Below are 17,830 nucleotides of genomic sequence, written 5' to 3'. Positions count from 1 at the left end.
GTTCCTTCAGCTGCCAGAAATATAAAATAGTTAATAATATTTATTCTTTATCTTAAGTAGAAAAAAAAATTACTTCAACTTTTATTAACTTACTGTTTATAGGAAAGTGAATGACACACTACACCTCTTAGTTTTATAAGAAAAGTGTATAATTTAACATTTTTAGTGTTTTCCTATTTAACTTCTCCAATAAAATAAAGTTAGCTAAACAAATATCTCACTGAATTACTATTTGAGATCCGTTCATAGTTTTCTTTAAAAACCACAGATATCTGAATTTTTATTTCACGTGAAACCTTATTTTAAAATCTAATTTTCAATACGAGGAACCTATTAAATATTATTACTTGTTTTACATTGCAATACTTGAAACGGCAAGAACATAGAAACCTTTCTATGTTCTTCTGTTGTAGATGCCTAACAAATAGTTATAATCATAGAATAAAGTAAATATGGACACAATCCATTATAATATAAAAAAAAGGTGTTTTATACAGAAAAGTGTTGAATGTCTACTTTCATTACCTTAAATGAGACGCAAATTCAGAAACCTGACTTTCATACAGTAGATATAAAATAAATGTAATACAGCTTTAAAATACTACTATAATACATGGTTTATTATTCTTAATTTAAATCACAAATAACTGAACATTTATTATCCGATACAGATATTGTAAAGGCTTTCATCAATGTTACATGATCAATGGAATAAGGAATTACTTGACAAAGAATCTTACCTTAAATTCAATTTCCTTTGGTTGGTATGTATCCTGATCATTTTAATTTAATAGCATGTTTTTTTTTTTTTTCATTAGGTTTGTGTCCTGACTGGCAGGACTGGAACCCTAAAGATGCCGTTCAAAATGCATCAGAAGCTATGGGATTAGCAGATGACTGGCTAAATGTTCGACAAGTAAGAATAATGTGATATTTTTTTATACTTATTAAAACTGTAAATTATGAATATCTATGAGAGGTTATCAATAAAGTAAAGACCGTTTCATTGTAAAAACATTTATTCTGAAAACTTTATAAATATTTTTTATTTCTCTTAAACTATATACCTTATACTACTTTTCTATATAATCGCCACGTGAATTAAGACATTTATCGTAGCGACACGCCAGCTTCAATACACCCCCGTCGTATTCTTCTGCCGCCAGTTCATTCAGCCACTGATTAACAGCATTTTTAAGTTCATCGTCACCCGCGAATTGCTTACCACTCAAACATTCTTTCAATTTCCCAAACAAATGGTAGTCAGAAGGAGCCAAGTTCGGACTATATGGTTGGTGATTGTAAATTTCCCATCCAAATATTCTCAGTAAATCACGTGTCGAACCCGCAACATGTGGACGTGCATTGTCGTGCAGTAGGACGACGGCGTCGGCCAGCCGCCCACGTCGCCGATTTTGAATGGCGCGCCATAACTTACGTAGAATTTCGCAGTAGGCATTTATAGTTGTTCCACGTGGCATGAAATCAATCAGCAGTATGTCAAACCGATCCCAAAAGACTGTGGCTATCAGTTTGCGTCCAAATGGCTGTGGCTTGACCTTTGTTCCTCTGGTTGGTGATTGAGAATGACGCTATTCACTTGACTGCCGTTTTCTCTCTGGCGTGTAATAAGAAATCCATTTTTCATCGCCGGTAACAATTGAATTAAGGGACTCATCACCTTTTTTTGTGTAGCGCATCAAAAATTCCAAAGCAGATCCCAATCTGATTTTTTCGTGACGTTCCGTTAAGACACAGTCTTGGTTAAAAAATTTTGTACAAAAGATTAAAAGATAACGCAAAATGGCTTATTACAAGGCAGGACGCTCTGGAATCAAATAAAGTGATTTTATTCAAACCCCATTTTGGAAAACAAGTTGCCAACCCGTATTACTTTCAACATCCTCATAAAATTTATTATTTTTCTCTTCTAAGCTATTATTTTTCTATTCTTTTTTTTTAGAAAAATTAAAAATTATTTGTTTAGTCTCATTAAATGGTAAAAATTTTGGGATTGTCATTCATAAAATACGTATACAAGAAATATAATGAATATATACATGAGAATAAATCAGATAAATAACCTGTGCTGTTAGCTAGACATTATACAAAATTAATTGGAATAAGCCATTTTGCGTTATCTTTTAATCTTTTGCACAAATTTTTTTAACCAAGACTGTGTTCAAAGCATCAATTGATAAAGCACATTTTTAAGTTTGAAATGGAACTGTAACTGTTTCAGCTCAGTTAACACATATTCAACATACATGTTCAGGCTAAGAATTTACAGCACTGAATCATCATTAATTATTTATTTATTTTTTATCGATATTAATTAGTTTTGGAACATTATTGGTAACTTTTAAGTACTAGTATTACATAGTTTACAATGCTGCTGAGAATTAAATAAATATTTCAACACATACGTAAATTTCTTTACTGAGGCAAGTAGCTTTCTGAATTAAACAACACTAGAAAATTCACTGGATATGTAATTTACTGTACTGGTTGTAATCATTGTTATTTTTCCTTCCTTTTGGTGTCAAATGTAGCATATAAGTGGCACAATGAAACTGTGTTTAATTGAATTAAACTTCATAATCTCATTTCAGTTTTCTTAGGTTATTTTATTTTACAGTTGGTCACCTTCTTTCTTGATAAAGATAAACCTTTTATCATTGATGAATTCAATTCATCGATGCTGTGTCAGTTATTTCGCGTAGGCACTCACTTTATTCTCTCTGTACATAAATTTAAAGAATCTTTTATCTGGTACAACTTTATCCAGTTTGAATGTAATAATCCAGGATGAATTGTTCACAGATTTCTATGCCCATAACCAGTATAGAATTTATTTTCTAAGTGGATACCAGGTGAGAAATTCTGTAGTTTTACTCCCAGAATGAGCAGTGGCTTACACAAATACTGAAATATGCAAAATACCTGAAAGACTTAAAACTGAAATTGTATTTTGGATAATTAGGAAATGGTTGTTCCAGGAATTAATTTATTTCTTCATTTAGCAAATACAGCCTGTATTTACCGTTTCTGAAATAACATGAAAAAGTTGAATTGCATTGGTTATATAATACACATACAAACCTTACATATGAATTAATGGTGTGCCTTGTTCATAGCTGTAAGTGAATGAGTAAAAATAATCGGTATGATGGCAGAGCTGTTTGGGTTTAAAAAATACAGTTGTGCTATTTTATGCTGACCAATATCTATCAGAAAGTAAAGCCAGATTATTAACAATATACAGCCTAGATGATTCATTTGGTTATTTTCAATTTTGAGTATTTAACTACAATTTATACATCAATAGATATTTATATTTTAACATTTTATTATTTGAAAGAATTATAAGCTTATTAAAAAAAACTGTATTATCCACATATAGTGATGCAATAAATATTGTATTTTACAGCTTATTAAACCTGAAGAAATGGTTAATCCTAATATGGATGAAATGTCAATGATGACATATCTTTCGCAATATCCCAATGCCAAGCTGAAACCTGGAGCTCCATTGCGTCCTCGTACCAACCCAAACAGGTAAGAAAAATCATAAAATCACAATGTTTATTACCGATTTCAATTTGTGAAGGTTTATGTAAATGAAGGAAGTATGGTATTTAAGATACAGACATTAAATGAAAGGCATAATTTTCTATGAACTCAACCTTTCTATGTCAACTATGGCTGACCTATAAATTTTTTTACTGTACTGTAATTACTTGTGCAAATATTTAATCGTTAGGTTACCTTGCTTGGTGTGTAGATTAAGTTCATAATATTACATAAAAATCCCTCCTAACTGAAAAGGATTTAGATAAAATAATTCTAATGGTATCTTATTCTTATTTTATACTGTTGTTATTGTGCGATATCTGAATTTTGTGTTGGATTCATTGGTTATCTATAGTTCTAAAACAGATACAGGAGAACATTAATTACCAAAAAATTATCTTAATTAATGCTTAATCAGAATCAGTTTAGGTATTTTACTTACTATATCATATAAAATGATTTAAAATGATAACTGTTAAAATATTTACAAGAAGATTTATATATGGGGGATCAAAGAGTAATTAATATAAATTTTAGTTATCTATGTTATAAACAACACATCTTAAATTTAAAAACTGCTGTCTGTGTATAGTGTTACTGTCAGTGAAATTTATAACACATATTGAACAATACTATTACTTGATTGACCAAATTATTTGGTACTGATACTCTTGAAATATTTGAAAAGTAATTTGGTAAGACTAGGGTAGTAGTTAGGAAAAATTATTTATTGTATTCATTATGCATTGAGTACATAATTATATTATGAATTGATAACATTTATTACTCTGTCATATTTGGTGTGAATTATCCATCAGTATAATCCATCATGAATCTCAGGGGGTTGACTATCGGTGAGTGTTGCTGGTGCTGTTGGCACAAAGTTGTCAAATAATAGATTACTTATAGGGGATGAAAGAGTGTATTTTGATTTGTGTACTGTATGTGCCCTATTTTTTTAATTTGTAAATTTGATCTTGTTTAAGTGTGTTGAGTTTGTTGATTTTTTCTTTTTATCTGTAGAATTTTCATGTTGATTTAATATTTGTGACCATACTGTCTTGATAAGTGATTATTGAATATTGATTCTTTAATACTGTGTTTGGACGCATTCTTTGTATCTATGAAAGCTGGTATATCTAGTCTGACCTATTTAAAAATTATTGCTCTAGTTTTTATAAACTTACAACAAAGAAGCTGCATATTTTGATTTGTGGAATTATATTATTATTTTATACAATATATTGTATTATATTACCAATAATATTATTATAAGTAATTATTATTTAATTTTTTTTCTGTAATGTTTTTAGTGATAAAATATTCCTAAAATGTTCTGATGGATAATTCAAATAAAATTTGCAACCAGTTTGTAAATTTTATCAATTTCTAATAAAATATTATTTGTAAAAAAAACTGTTTGAAATCAGTACGTTTAAAAATAAAAATAAAAATAATAGCAAGTATTTGAAAGTTGTTGGTAAACAAGTTATTATATTTTTAATGATAAATCACTCTTTTTCAAATTATATGAAAATTTATTTTTTCTAAAAACCTTTCAGTAATTGTATATTTCCTTCTTCAGTGAACCTTTTTTTTTTACCAAAGATTAGGAAGTGCTTTGCCCAATAGGAACTTCAGCTAGCTTGTTTTGTAGCTACCAGACAGAAAACAGAGTCCTGATTTGGGCCACAGACAGCTCTCTACATGATACCAAGGATGTTGTAGTGGCTCTTCAAGTCCATCATTCTCAGCATAGAGAACTTAGCAGAGTAAGACCAGTACTTAAAGAACTGATAATTGGGAAGAAGGAACCAACTATTAGAAAAAGGGGTGGGTGGTGAGGAAGGGCAAACTACCTATCAAGGGAAGTCATCCTGGGTCTTGGATCTTTGTGAATGATCCTGGGTTTGACCCAGAGTCTTTCAGTAGAGTCAATTGTGGCTCCTTTTGTTAATTGGTGTCAGTGGCTATGATCGTTAACTGGTCAAAAATGTTATCAAAATAAAATGAAGGGCATTTTGCATTATTAAATTTGGTGATATGTAAAAACTAGTTCATTAAATGTGGCTGTAGTCAATGTAGTCATTGGAAATTTAGCTGGCTTCATACCTTTCAATTTCCAGAATGCTACTCATTACGTCATTCCAGATGTTGCAGAACCATTAGGTTGTAGTGAGTTGCTGTTAACTGTTTTACTCAAGACTGTGGTACTGTTATTAATGGCACCTGTCTTTGCAACAATAGTGGCACTGTTTACTACATTGAAGAAGAAACTACATAATAAGCTCTGAATGATTCACTGATAGAGCAGTTTCAATATAATTTGAAAATTAATTGTCCATGAATATCAATAAATAATTTTAACATTCTAATTTTGTATTTTATTATGCTGTTGATGATCACTTGTTGATGAGCACTAGATAGGGAATCTTGGAGAGCTGCATCAAACCAGTCAAATGACTGAAGACAAAAAAAAAAAAGAAGATGATCACTTCTTTTAGAGTGGTTATTATTTCTTTATGTTGCATTATATTGAAATTGGTGAATTTTTTTCTATTATAGAATGAAACTCTAGCTGGTTAGAGTTAGGGAAGTTAGTAGTTAGGGAAAAACTTCTTGATCCCAATTTTTAACTCTTGCATTAAATCTTCTTTCAACTTTTTTTATTTATAAAAATTAACATAAGTTTAATTTAAAAAAAAAAATTGATTGTATTAGTAATGGTTAGCATTATCCTCAGTCACCTGTAATAATAGCTATTGAATACTGGTTCGAATCTAATTAAATGTATAATTACTCATTACAGGATTTTAATGTCTGTATACCTGAATTACTTTGGTTAGGCTGGGATTTAAATAATGGGCATTATCTCAGAAATGGCCAGTCTTGGACTAGATGCTTACCAAACTTTAATTTAGATTCGCTGTTTGCTATTAAACGTTATAATCTTTAAAACAAACAATATTAAATATGACAATGAATGAAATGGTCAAGTAAAAAAAGAATAAATCTCATTTTAAGTCTGTTTTAGTTTTGTTGGAGTAATCTTCATTTTTAGTATTTTAAGTAGGTTTACATAGACATATTTTTATAATAAATTTATGCTATTATGTTATTGTATAATGGTTATAAAAAATGTTCAATAGCTTATTAGTCTAACAAATGTATTTGTTTAAATAAGACTTTTAGCCCAGTAAAAGATGTTAAATTTTTATAGTTGTTTAACTGTACTTTGCCATTGGCTGTCATATTCAGATTTATTTTTTCAACTTGTCAACTTAAACTTATTGCAAAGAATGGAAATGTTCTCATTCATTTTCTTTGCAAAGACTAACAGAGGTTGAATGAACTGGTTGAGAGAAGTTCATTACCTCATTTTATATTTTAAGTATACATATAATAGTAAAGCTACAGAGATAATCTTTTGTGTTTGCTTGACATAATATTGCTCTGAATTTTAAAATTTGCACTACACTAAGTGAAGTGAATTGAATAAGTAAAACTAGTGCTAAATATTTAAATTAGTATATATATATTTTTTATTATATTTATAGATCTAATTGTATATTTATATTTAATGGTTAGTTTATAATTTTAGAAAATATATATATTTAAGTTGATAGTTTTAAGTAGTATTTATAAATAACTTTGAACACTATTCCATCAATATTGTGATAATAATGACCAAAGAACTTGATAAAAAAAGTATTTTTTTTGACAAAAATGCATAAGACATATATTTATTTTAATTTTAATGTTATTCTTTAAGCAGTAATATAGTACGAGTTTCATAATACATTGTTGATTTTAAATGTGCTTATGCTACGTGAAAACATGTTTTATTACTGGCAGTCCATTATAAGTATTCATATATTGTTTAGTTTCATACTTTTATTTCATAATGTAAATAACTTTTACAAATTTTCTTTCTTTTTTCACAGTATACCTCCACCGCGGTAAGTTTTAGGTTGTTATTTTGGTGTTGTTTTGTTTATCATAAATTTTTTTTTGTGTAATTTTAATTTGCTTTTGTATAACCTTCATTCATATTGTTATTATTATTATTGTTATTGTTATTATCATTTGTGCATATATAATTATATATTTATTTATTAATAGTTACATTTAATCTAGACTTACAAATTTTATTTTACATTGCATCGTGATATATAAACAAGCTGTATGTATTTAAGTAATATAAATATATTTATTTTTGCCAATATTGAATATTTTAAGAGATAAACAAATTTTCTGTGCCACAAGTCTGAAAATAAAAATTCACCTTAGATAATTGATTCTACTTGATACAAAATTTTATCATTAGCTAAATTTTATTTTTATTTACAAAAAAAAATGAACAATCTGTTTATTTGAAGTATCATAAATAGTTAATATAAAAATTGATTTTGATTTGTAATTATAACTACATGAGCAGTACATATTCATTATTTATGACAATAATGTAATTCATTAGGCAGAGGTGTAGTGGAGCTACTTTTATTAGTTAAATTTTCTGGAATGTAGTTGCTAATTAGAATGGATATAATGTAATAAGTAAATTGACCAATTTATGTAAATATTAAATTAGATGGTGATTTTTTTTTTTTTTGTTTAAGTATACATTTTCATACAAGGAAGGAACATACTGAAGAAATCACAGTCTCAATTAATTACAGATGTACTCAGGCTACAACATTTTGGGTTTACCAAAAGTGTATTTTTTTATTCTGTTTTCCTAAAAAGAGGTCCTGGAGTATAAAAATAAGAAAATAATTTTCAAACATACTTTTGAGGCAGTATAAATCCTTATTGTGTGAAATGATCATATTTTCTGAAAATGCTGATAATGCATCAATTATGTATCATTCAGTATCTGAAGAGAAATGTAACATATTTTTAATATCAAGACTCGGAAGAGACTTTAGATTATCCACTAATTAACAAAATATTTTTAATTATATGATTTGGTTGATAGGTTTTTTTTGATGTAACATTCCCTCTGAATAAAAATATTTTCTCCTAATTATTGTGTCACATACCTGTTAAACAGTCGTTTTAGCTTTGTTTAAATGACTTCTACACCTATACTGTTGTTAGGATATATTAAATGAAAGTATCATTATGTCATGATATTGAGTAATTGAAATTCCTTCATTACTTAGAAAATATTAATTTCCATCACAGTATGATTGATTTACGAGTCATTTGATTTCACTGCATCAGAGTGCTGTACTGTTCAAGACTGTGGTAATTAATTTGCATTTAATTGATTCTCATACTTATACATCAACTGCTGATAAACACTATTAGTTCATAAAAACCACCCCCTACAATATTAAAGTAATTTTACATCAAGCTCAATCTTATATTTAATAACTTATAACATTTTCTTAAATTTATATGCTTTCTAAATTCTTAATCCATTTTTTTTTTTTTTTTTTAATTTTCATATTATATGATGCATATTTTTCTGTGCTCAGTTTTGGTTAACATTTAGAATTCACAAGCACTACAGGTTTTCCTTGGATTAAACATTACCAGATAAAATAGGTAACAAAGCTTTTTATACTTCATATGTATAATAAAATAAATACCCTTCCTACTAAATTTAATGAATTAATTACACTTTTATCATAAATCACTTGAACATCAATATTTTTTAAATGCAACTTATCAGTTATTTATTTGACAATTGGACTTATCATTTCTGTTTGATCCTTTGTCTAAAACACAACACAACTCTTCCTTGCTAATCATGGAGGATTTGATTGAAAGAATAATTTTAATTATTTTTTTACTAATGTATGCTTGATAAAGACTGCTATATCTTGTTGACAGTACCAAGCTGGATGTATCCATTAAGGAATTTTAAGAAAGCCTCAAAAATTCCAGTAGTATGTCTGAAGCTAATTTTTTAAACTTTCCTTGTTTCTGTGGGATATGTTACATCATTGATATGAATAAAATGAAATGTAAACCTGAGTCGCTAAGAATATCTCTTTTTGCTCAAGTTGGTATCTTTTGTTTTGCTTGTAGAGAGACTGTGTCACTGCTTATTCTTTGTTACGAAACTTGACAGATTTTTAGTCGGTTGGCTAAGTATTATTGATCATGATTTGTAACCTTTTTAACTCAAAACTAAATTATTTCAATTGATTATGAATATATCAGTTTCTGAACTCTCTTATTTTTTAAATGGCTAACTAGAAGCTATCATGATTGGTTACTCGTATAAGCTACACCTTTACCACAGTGCTTCCCAGAAACAAAAAACACAAAACAAAAAATATAAAGTAATTTTTTTCAGTACTTTAATTCATTTTGCTATATGTTTTATAATTAATATCAGATTAATGGAATGTATGTCAATAATTTAGCTCATTGTCAAAACAGTTGTTATTACTCCATGTATAGACGACTGGTTCAATAGAATTGTACCATCAGTTAGCATAATGCAACACATAGTTTTTATCATAGAGTACTTTCAGTTAAATTGATTTTGCATTAAATCATTGCACTGTGTTCTTCACTGCATGATTAACCTTATTTTCCCATCTGAATGGATTATAGTGCATATGTTTTCATTTTTATACACATAGATTATGTGTTTACATTGCACGTATATATTTTTTGTTTTGAGGTATGTAAATTTTGACAGTGATAAGACGGTAAGCAAAAACAAGTTGCATTATTTGGAACATTTTGTTTCATTAATCGTAACTAACCTAGTTAATAATGTACAATTTTATTGTTTTATTTAAAAGTAAAAATGCTGAATATTTTTTAATATTTTTAAAAATTCAGTATTACTTTTAACTAATGAAGAAATAAAAAAAGACAAAATTTGTAAGCTTTTTGAAGTAAGTGCATACTTCATTAATGAATTACACAATTAAAAGTTTTTTCTAAAACTGAGAAGAAAGAGCACTTTGGAATTGAGTTAACAGAAAATGTTATTAAATAAAGTATCATTGTAAAACGTATTAACTGTTAATGGAAGAAGTTCATTCCAAATTGTGATTTTCTGTACTATTGTATTGTGTTATATTAGGAGGTATCACAAAGTAATAAGATCAGTTTAATTTAAAAAAAAAGTGTTTGTTTATCCTACAAATAATACATGGTCTTTTTCTAATGTATTTCCCTTACTTTTGAATCTGCTGCTAATAGGCAAGGGTGGTCGGGTATTCAAAAGTTTTTGCATTACCTATACTACCTTCTACAGCAGATTCGTATTCACTTTGGTTCACCTATGCTAAGAGTAATGTAATGCTGTTTTTGATTGTGACAATAGATCAATCATCATTTTGAGATATTTAACTATTTGCCTTAATTATTGATTTTAATATCATTCATGGTTCATATAAAATTATGAATATTGAGTAAATTAACATTTTATTATGTTTGTTTAAAAGGCTACAGTCTGTGGCTCATTTTTTACCAATTTTCTTGTTTCTGAAATTCTTAATACCATCTGTAGTGTTGGTTTGTGTATTTAATGTTTCTGAGACAGACTCAGAAACAACTCTTTCATAAGACAAGAGAGGTTATTGCAACCTTTTGATTCACACTTACTCTTATCCCATTTTATATTTGAGAAAAATATGTTCATTAAATATCATTGCTTTTTGAAATGAAACCATTATATAAATAGAAAAATTCCTAAAACACTGGAGTGAGCACACTTCTTCCTATAGAGTACACTGGTATTGATTGTCAGGCATTCCTGCTCTTTTTCCTCTGATTACCAATTCTCGTACTGCATTTGATCAGAATTACTGCTGCTCTTTAAACAGCTACAAAACGTGACTATGAGCATATGCGTTGGTGTATGTACACTCTATAGGCAGGCATATGATATATGCCTGCGTATATTCATATAAGTGTGTACCTATATTCAAAGATAATAATACTGTTATTATTTCACTGTTAAAATCTGTTTTTAATTGTCATCCCATTCACTAAAATAAACATTCATGTTGTGTAGTCTAACAAAAAAATAAGTTTACAACTAGCTTACAGTTTTTCATTTGAATGGGATACACTGGGATTGTATTGTATCCCCTGTATTATATTTATTTTTATCAAGAAAAAGACAAATAGTCAAAATATATTTACATTTTGTTTTATGATAAGTGATCATTCTTTCTTTAATCATCTGAATGATAAATTGATTATTCTTGGGCAGTGTTACCACCTACAATCCTTTGAGTTTGGCATGTTTTTTTTTTTTTTTTTTACTAATTTGATTTGTTTTATTTCAATAGTATGTATTTATTTCCTCAATTATTTTTGTTTATTACATTCAGTATTAGATTCCTTCAGTCTACAATGTTAACCACTGATAATATAGGAGAAAAGGCAAAGTTAATTATAGTTTTTAAAACACTAATTATGGTTGTATTATAAGTTAAACATAACTACCAGGTTGTATTTTTTGTAGTAGAATCATAGTTAGGCTGTCAATAAGAACAGTGGTTTAATAAAATCTTAAATGACATGACCCTCAACCATTCATTCATCTTCCACATATGTTTCACAAGCACATTATTAAAATACAAGTGGAAGGGGTCATATTCATACCAAAACATATATGCAGATTGAAGGTTTATTTTTTAGGATGATCTTCTATGGTGTTATTTAAACTTTTAAAAGGCAGTGGCATAATATATTTAATTTTTAAAATTAATGATTTTTTTCACAAATACTAATTTTTCCGGCAATTTTATCATTACTTTTTGATACCTCTTTATATTCAACTATTTAGGACATCAAAGAAATTTTTAAAAAAAGGTTATATGCTTATTACCAACTTCTCTCAAATGCAGTAAAATAATCTATAACCTAACCTTCAGAAGGATAAGTAACACATAATTGAACATTTTGGTTCATCAAAGCATTCATTTCAATTATATAAATTGAAAGGAATTAAACTATTTTAGAAAATGTTAGCTTATCATCCACCTTAGTCCTGCATACATGTTAACATCGCATGTGCGGGTTCATGCACAAATGTATCATAAAATTTTTATTTACACATATAAATCCATACATTTTTTACCTATTTATTTTTTTTATTTCATTTTAGTTGTTGTTGTATATATAGATATTTTATTTGCTTGTTTTTAACATTTAAAACTGCATTAACAGATTTTTTTTAGATAGAATTTTGCCAAGATTTCAGTTTGTACTAACTGAATTTATGAAAATATTTTAATGGAAACTAATATTATGTTAAATGTATTTCACTGAAATTTTTATTATTAGTTTAATTTATTTAGGTGCATTTTATTAATAATTGATTGCCTAAAATAAATGTAACATTTTCTTAGTATTAGATTTTTTTTTTATAAATTAAAAATAATTTCTTTAAGCGGTAGGTATTATTTATTTGGAAAAAAATATTTTATTGTCGTAAAAAGTAAAAAATATTTAATTTTAATTAATTTTAAAAAAAGACACGCTTTAATGTAGAATAATTTATTTTTTCAATGGAAACATATATTATCAAAGAAGAAGTGCATGTTTGATTTTGATTTGTGTTATGCATCAGTTTCTAGATTTTCACTTAAGTAAATAATTTTTAAATGATCTTTTTGTTATTTTATTAAACAAAAAATTGTTGATACCTTAATTCAACAATGCTTTCCAATTCTGTTGTCAATTTTTAATAAAGTAAATGAAAAAATCAAATTATCATAAATAAATGAAGATAAAAATGAGTACTAAAACTCAGTTAGTGTATTATGATTGAATACATCATATTTCTATTTTTAATCAATACCAATGGAAACGTTAATGGTATAAGTGAGATTTAATTTTCTATTTTATAATATTATGTTATTGATATTTTACAATCTTTGATCTATTGATTTCAATTTAAAATTGTGTTTATTAAACAAAAATAAACTTTTATTTAAACTAAAGTATGAAACAAATATTACTATATATTATTTTTAATAAGAAGATAATAAAAATTATTTGTAGCTTCCTTTAATAATAACATTTTAGAATTATGTTAAAATAAAAATAACAGAAGATTAGATTTTACGTTAGAAAGAACATTTAGTAAGATTAACTTCAAAGAACATGGCAAGTTTCCACAATTACAAATCCATTAATACTTTTTCAAATGATATGCTCTGTTGTTTGATGTTTAACTCTCATATAAAAATGTATTGAAAATATCAAGATATGATAATGTAAAAAATATCCAAGTGTTGTTTTCCCAGTATCGTTTCATTTGACTTGACTGATGAATGGGAAGCAATAAAGTGAGATCATCGACTATGAATAATTATAGCCATCTAATCCTTACTTTCTATCAATATTATCATTTAGCTATTATTGGTATATAATTTTTATGAAGTATGAAACCAGTCACACCATAATAATTGATAGCTAAATAGTAACATTGAAAACTTTCTTTTAATATAAGTGAAATTGAATGAAATGTCCTGTTAAAGGTAATTTCAAAACTATTCTTCAATGAGAAGTTTCCACTGTAGAGAGGTATTAGTATCTAAAAGAAAGAAGTACTGGAAAAATAACCTTAAATACAATAATGTTTTGAGTTATTTTCATTGAAACATTTATAAGTAATTGTAAATGACATTATATGACAGAGTCAGCTGAAGCATGCAGTAATCTCAATTAATATGAAAAAAATGAGTAGTGGGTATAGGATAAATTTAATTGTGAGAATCTTTAAACTTGTTTTTTCTTGCTACATGCACATACTTATTTTTCAAATAATCAATGTTTTTAAAAAAAAAAAAATTAATTTAAACAAAACCAGTATAATAAATATACATAAACATAAAAATTTGTCCCTTACCCACACATGTTCACTAATCAAAGATATACGTAGTGGGTAGTTTCACTGTATATCGATTAATTGTTGTTTGATCTCATAATATTAGTTTTATTTTTTCATTCTCTTGTGCTCCATGTATACTCTTATTATTTTTAATATTTTCTTATAAAATGTTTAAAGTATCATTTTTAGTCTAATCAAAATTAAAAGTTTTTAATTAGAAATTATTATTATTATGATTAATAATTTTGTAAATAAGCTGTATTCATAAACTTAAATCATTGTTCTGATTGTAAATTAAAATAAAATAATGTTACTTTGTTATTTACAAATCATTTGAAATGAAATATATCTTATTCAAGAAACAAAATATATTATTTCAAGGAAAAAATTGTTGAAATTAATAAAAAAATTGAGTTCTTTAGTGCTAGATTATATTTTGAATAAAGCATAATTATGTTCATAAAATTTCATTTTTTTTGCATCGTAGTAATTTAATCTGTGATGCAGGGTTCGAGCATATGGTCCTGGTATTGAGCCAACTGGGCCAGTTGTTGGAGCACCAGCTATGTTTACTGTAGAAACATTCTCTGCTGGAAAAGGAAAAGTTGATGTTGCTGTAGAAAATCCTAATGGACAACTCGAACCTGTAAGCTTTTATTATTTACTATTATTTACTTTTTTTGTACTATTTTTTATGTAGTGAGAAGGGAATTGTTTTCTCTTTCAATACAATTCATGTTTGATATCAGTTCAATAATAATAATGTCCTTGAGGATGTAAAAGGTTTAAAATGTTTGTTTGGTGTACTGGCAAAGATTGGGAACACTGGTGGAGAGATAGAAGTGTTAGACACGTGTAAGTAATCCAAGAGTTATGTTGCAGAGCCTTAGATTGTAAAAGGATTAGAAGAAAGTAAAAATAAGAGAAAAGTAAAGGGTAAAGGGAAGTAAAAACTATGAAAAGAAATTTCTGAGAGTATGAAAGGCAAGACAAAGAGGTGTCATGAGAAGAATGTAGTAGAAAGTACACTCACAAATACAGAAATTGTGTTTAGTAGACAAAGCAGAACTAAGAAGTTTGTGTTTGTGTAATATGTCCATATTAAGATAATCAGATAAGAAAGAACATTATTAAAATGTTAAATTAGAAAGTGGCCAAGAGGAAGACCAAGAAAAAGTTGTTAGATAAAGTTAAGGAAGATATTATTAGTAGGTATAGAGTTGGAAAGGGCTATGGAAGAAGAGTGGAGGAAAATAGAACAAAATGGAGGTTTATGATGTATCCCCTAATCGGAGAAACTGAATAAGAGAAAAGGAAGCAGAATATATTATCCATATGAATTCAAATTTTGCACTTTATTTGGTAAGAAATCAAACCATAATCTTTCTTGGGTAAAAAACTGGCTAGAGGTACTTTTGTTGATTTTGGGTTTATCAATAAAAGGTAAGTTAGTGCTTTTGTGAGTGATATTTTATATTTTGAATCTGATATCTCTAAATTGGAATGTCCCGTAAACTGAGAATTGTTTTGATTTGCTGTGTAGAAAAGTAGATTGGTTGTAACAATGATTTTATTGTTTAGATTATTCAAAATTAAACATGGTAATTGATACAGCTATTCATTTGTAATGACAAACCGAATCAAATTTAGTTTAATATAATGTTTTTAAGCTTATATAGTAACATTTTCCGTTGCTTTTGTGGCTATCATCAGTTGACAATCTTCAGTTCAAGGATCACCTTCAGTTTATTACAAAGAAGGTGTGTGATGCTTTCTTTGGTGTTTGTAGTCATCCATCTCAATTAGGGGTTGAATTTCCGAACAATATGTATGTCTTTACAAAGATGTCTGTGAGGTCAAAATGTTGTATGATGCGCCCGTCTTGGTACATTGTATGCAATTCAAAAGTTGTATGGAGAGTTTATTACGAGTCCAGCATCTTCTTCTGTTAGCTATTGTCAGGGGTTACAGGACTGCCTTGTGAGAGGCAGTTCTTACGGCCTCAAGACGGCAGGCCTTCTTACATGAGGGTACATGCATGATATTGAAGACCAAGGTTTTGAATCTTAGCAGGGTAGGTGGAATGAACCTTCTACTGGTTTATACATGGTATCTTCCCAGATGTTACTTGTTTGCAAGAAATTACGTGGGTTTCCCCCACTTGGTATATAACACAATTTCTGTCAGGATATGGTGCCTTTAGGAAGAGATTAGCTAGGTTTTGTTTGGTTGACTTTGGTCTGTGCCCAAATTGTAAGGTCGATGACACTGTGGACCATGTCCTTTATATTTCCCCATGGTACGTTGCTGAATGTACCAGAGTTAGAAGAGAACTTTAGAGAGTAAATTCTTTTCTGGATCTACGGGTTAATTTGAAAACCCTTAGAGAATGGTCAATAGTGGCTGACTTCCTTAGGTTTCTCGCCCTGCAAAGATCAGCTGAGAGGGTCTGATTATGTAGAGTAGTATCTAGGTGGCTAGGGATCCATCTGGATGCTTGATTGACCAAAGGTAGGTGTATTAGCATTGAGCAGCAGTTAGTTTTATTATCAGTAGAGTGGTATCCACACTACTGAGAAAAAACCGACTTGTTGTTAAGTGTGATAAACCCTACAATGGAGTTATAATGGGAGGTGGCAGGTCTGTCTTCACTCCTGGCAGACCAGACCAGGGTAAAAGCAAATGTCATGTGAGACTTTGAGGTGGAGCTGCAGTGGGAGGCGGCAGGTCTATTCTTGCTCCTGGTGAACCAGACCAGAAGTCCAGTTAAAGTTGAAGTTGATTATTCATTGTATATTATTTAAATTAAGGGCAAAATTAGGTCTAAATTACTGTAGTTGTGAACAAAATTTTATGTAGTATAGTTTGTACTAAATTTAGACTCATTACAAAGTTTATGACATTTACAATCATTCATAGCTAGTTAAATTAAAGTATTGGACTAGGCATGGGGTTCATGCTTCTGCAAACTCAGTTAGTTAGTTCTGAGGGCAATGAGTAGGACAGAAGAGAGAAGATGTCTGAAAAAAGCCTGCTGTGAATGCAAAGGCTGAGTGATAAATCACTGATGTAAATGTTTACTGAGGCATTTGCATCAGTGGCATCCCAACTAAGGTGTGGCTGATGACTGATATGAAGTTAGTTATAAGGTCAATTAGACGACCTCTGTTAAAGCTAATCAGGGCTAGGAATGGGAGTGGGTGTGGTGACCAGGATCACCACTAGGTGGGTGTCTTCCATTATGGAGATTGGTATGGCCATCATCAGTGACTATGAAGATGGTGGTGACTCTTCATTAGGTCAATGGAGGTGGACTCAATAGTACCTGAAAGCATTATTTTGTAGTTCTTAAAGACTACATATTATTCAAATTAATATGCTTTGGTTTGTGAATTAAAGTATATACTTCAATAAAATTCTTGCGCTGATCATTAT

At 28.5% G+C, this 17,830-nt stretch overlaps 1 protein-coding gene across 4 annotated transcripts in view; it reads left to right on the top strand.

Moving 5' to 3' along the window:
- Positions 1 to 17,830, top strand: part of cher (filamin A protein cher) — a 570,661-nt gene that overhangs the window by 255,645 nt on the left and 297,186 nt on the right. For 2 of the 4 annotated variants that reach the window (XM_075363566.1, XM_075363564.1), the window contains exons 4-7: positions 819 to 916; positions 3,431 to 3,558; positions 7,518 to 7,532; positions 14,903 to 15,041. In XM_075363566.1, coding sequence (XP_075219681.1) covers positions 819 to 916; positions 3,431 to 3,558; positions 7,518 to 7,532; positions 14,903 to 15,041 — 380 coding nt within the window. The remainder of the gene's footprint in view (positions 1 to 818; positions 917 to 3,430; positions 3,559 to 7,517; positions 7,533 to 14,902; positions 15,042 to 17,830) is intronic. The other 2 variants (XM_075363574.1, XM_075363565.1) reach the window with 1 other exon arrangement.

Source organism: Lycorma delicatula, chromosome 4 (assembly GCF_047948215.1).
Source record: "Lycorma delicatula isolate Av1 chromosome 4, ASM4794821v1, whole genome shotgun sequence".
Lineage (NCBI taxonomy): Eukaryota > Metazoa > Arthropoda > Insecta > Hemiptera > Fulgoridae > Lycorma > Lycorma delicatula.
This window is presented reverse-complemented; position numbering and strand designations above follow the sequence as displayed.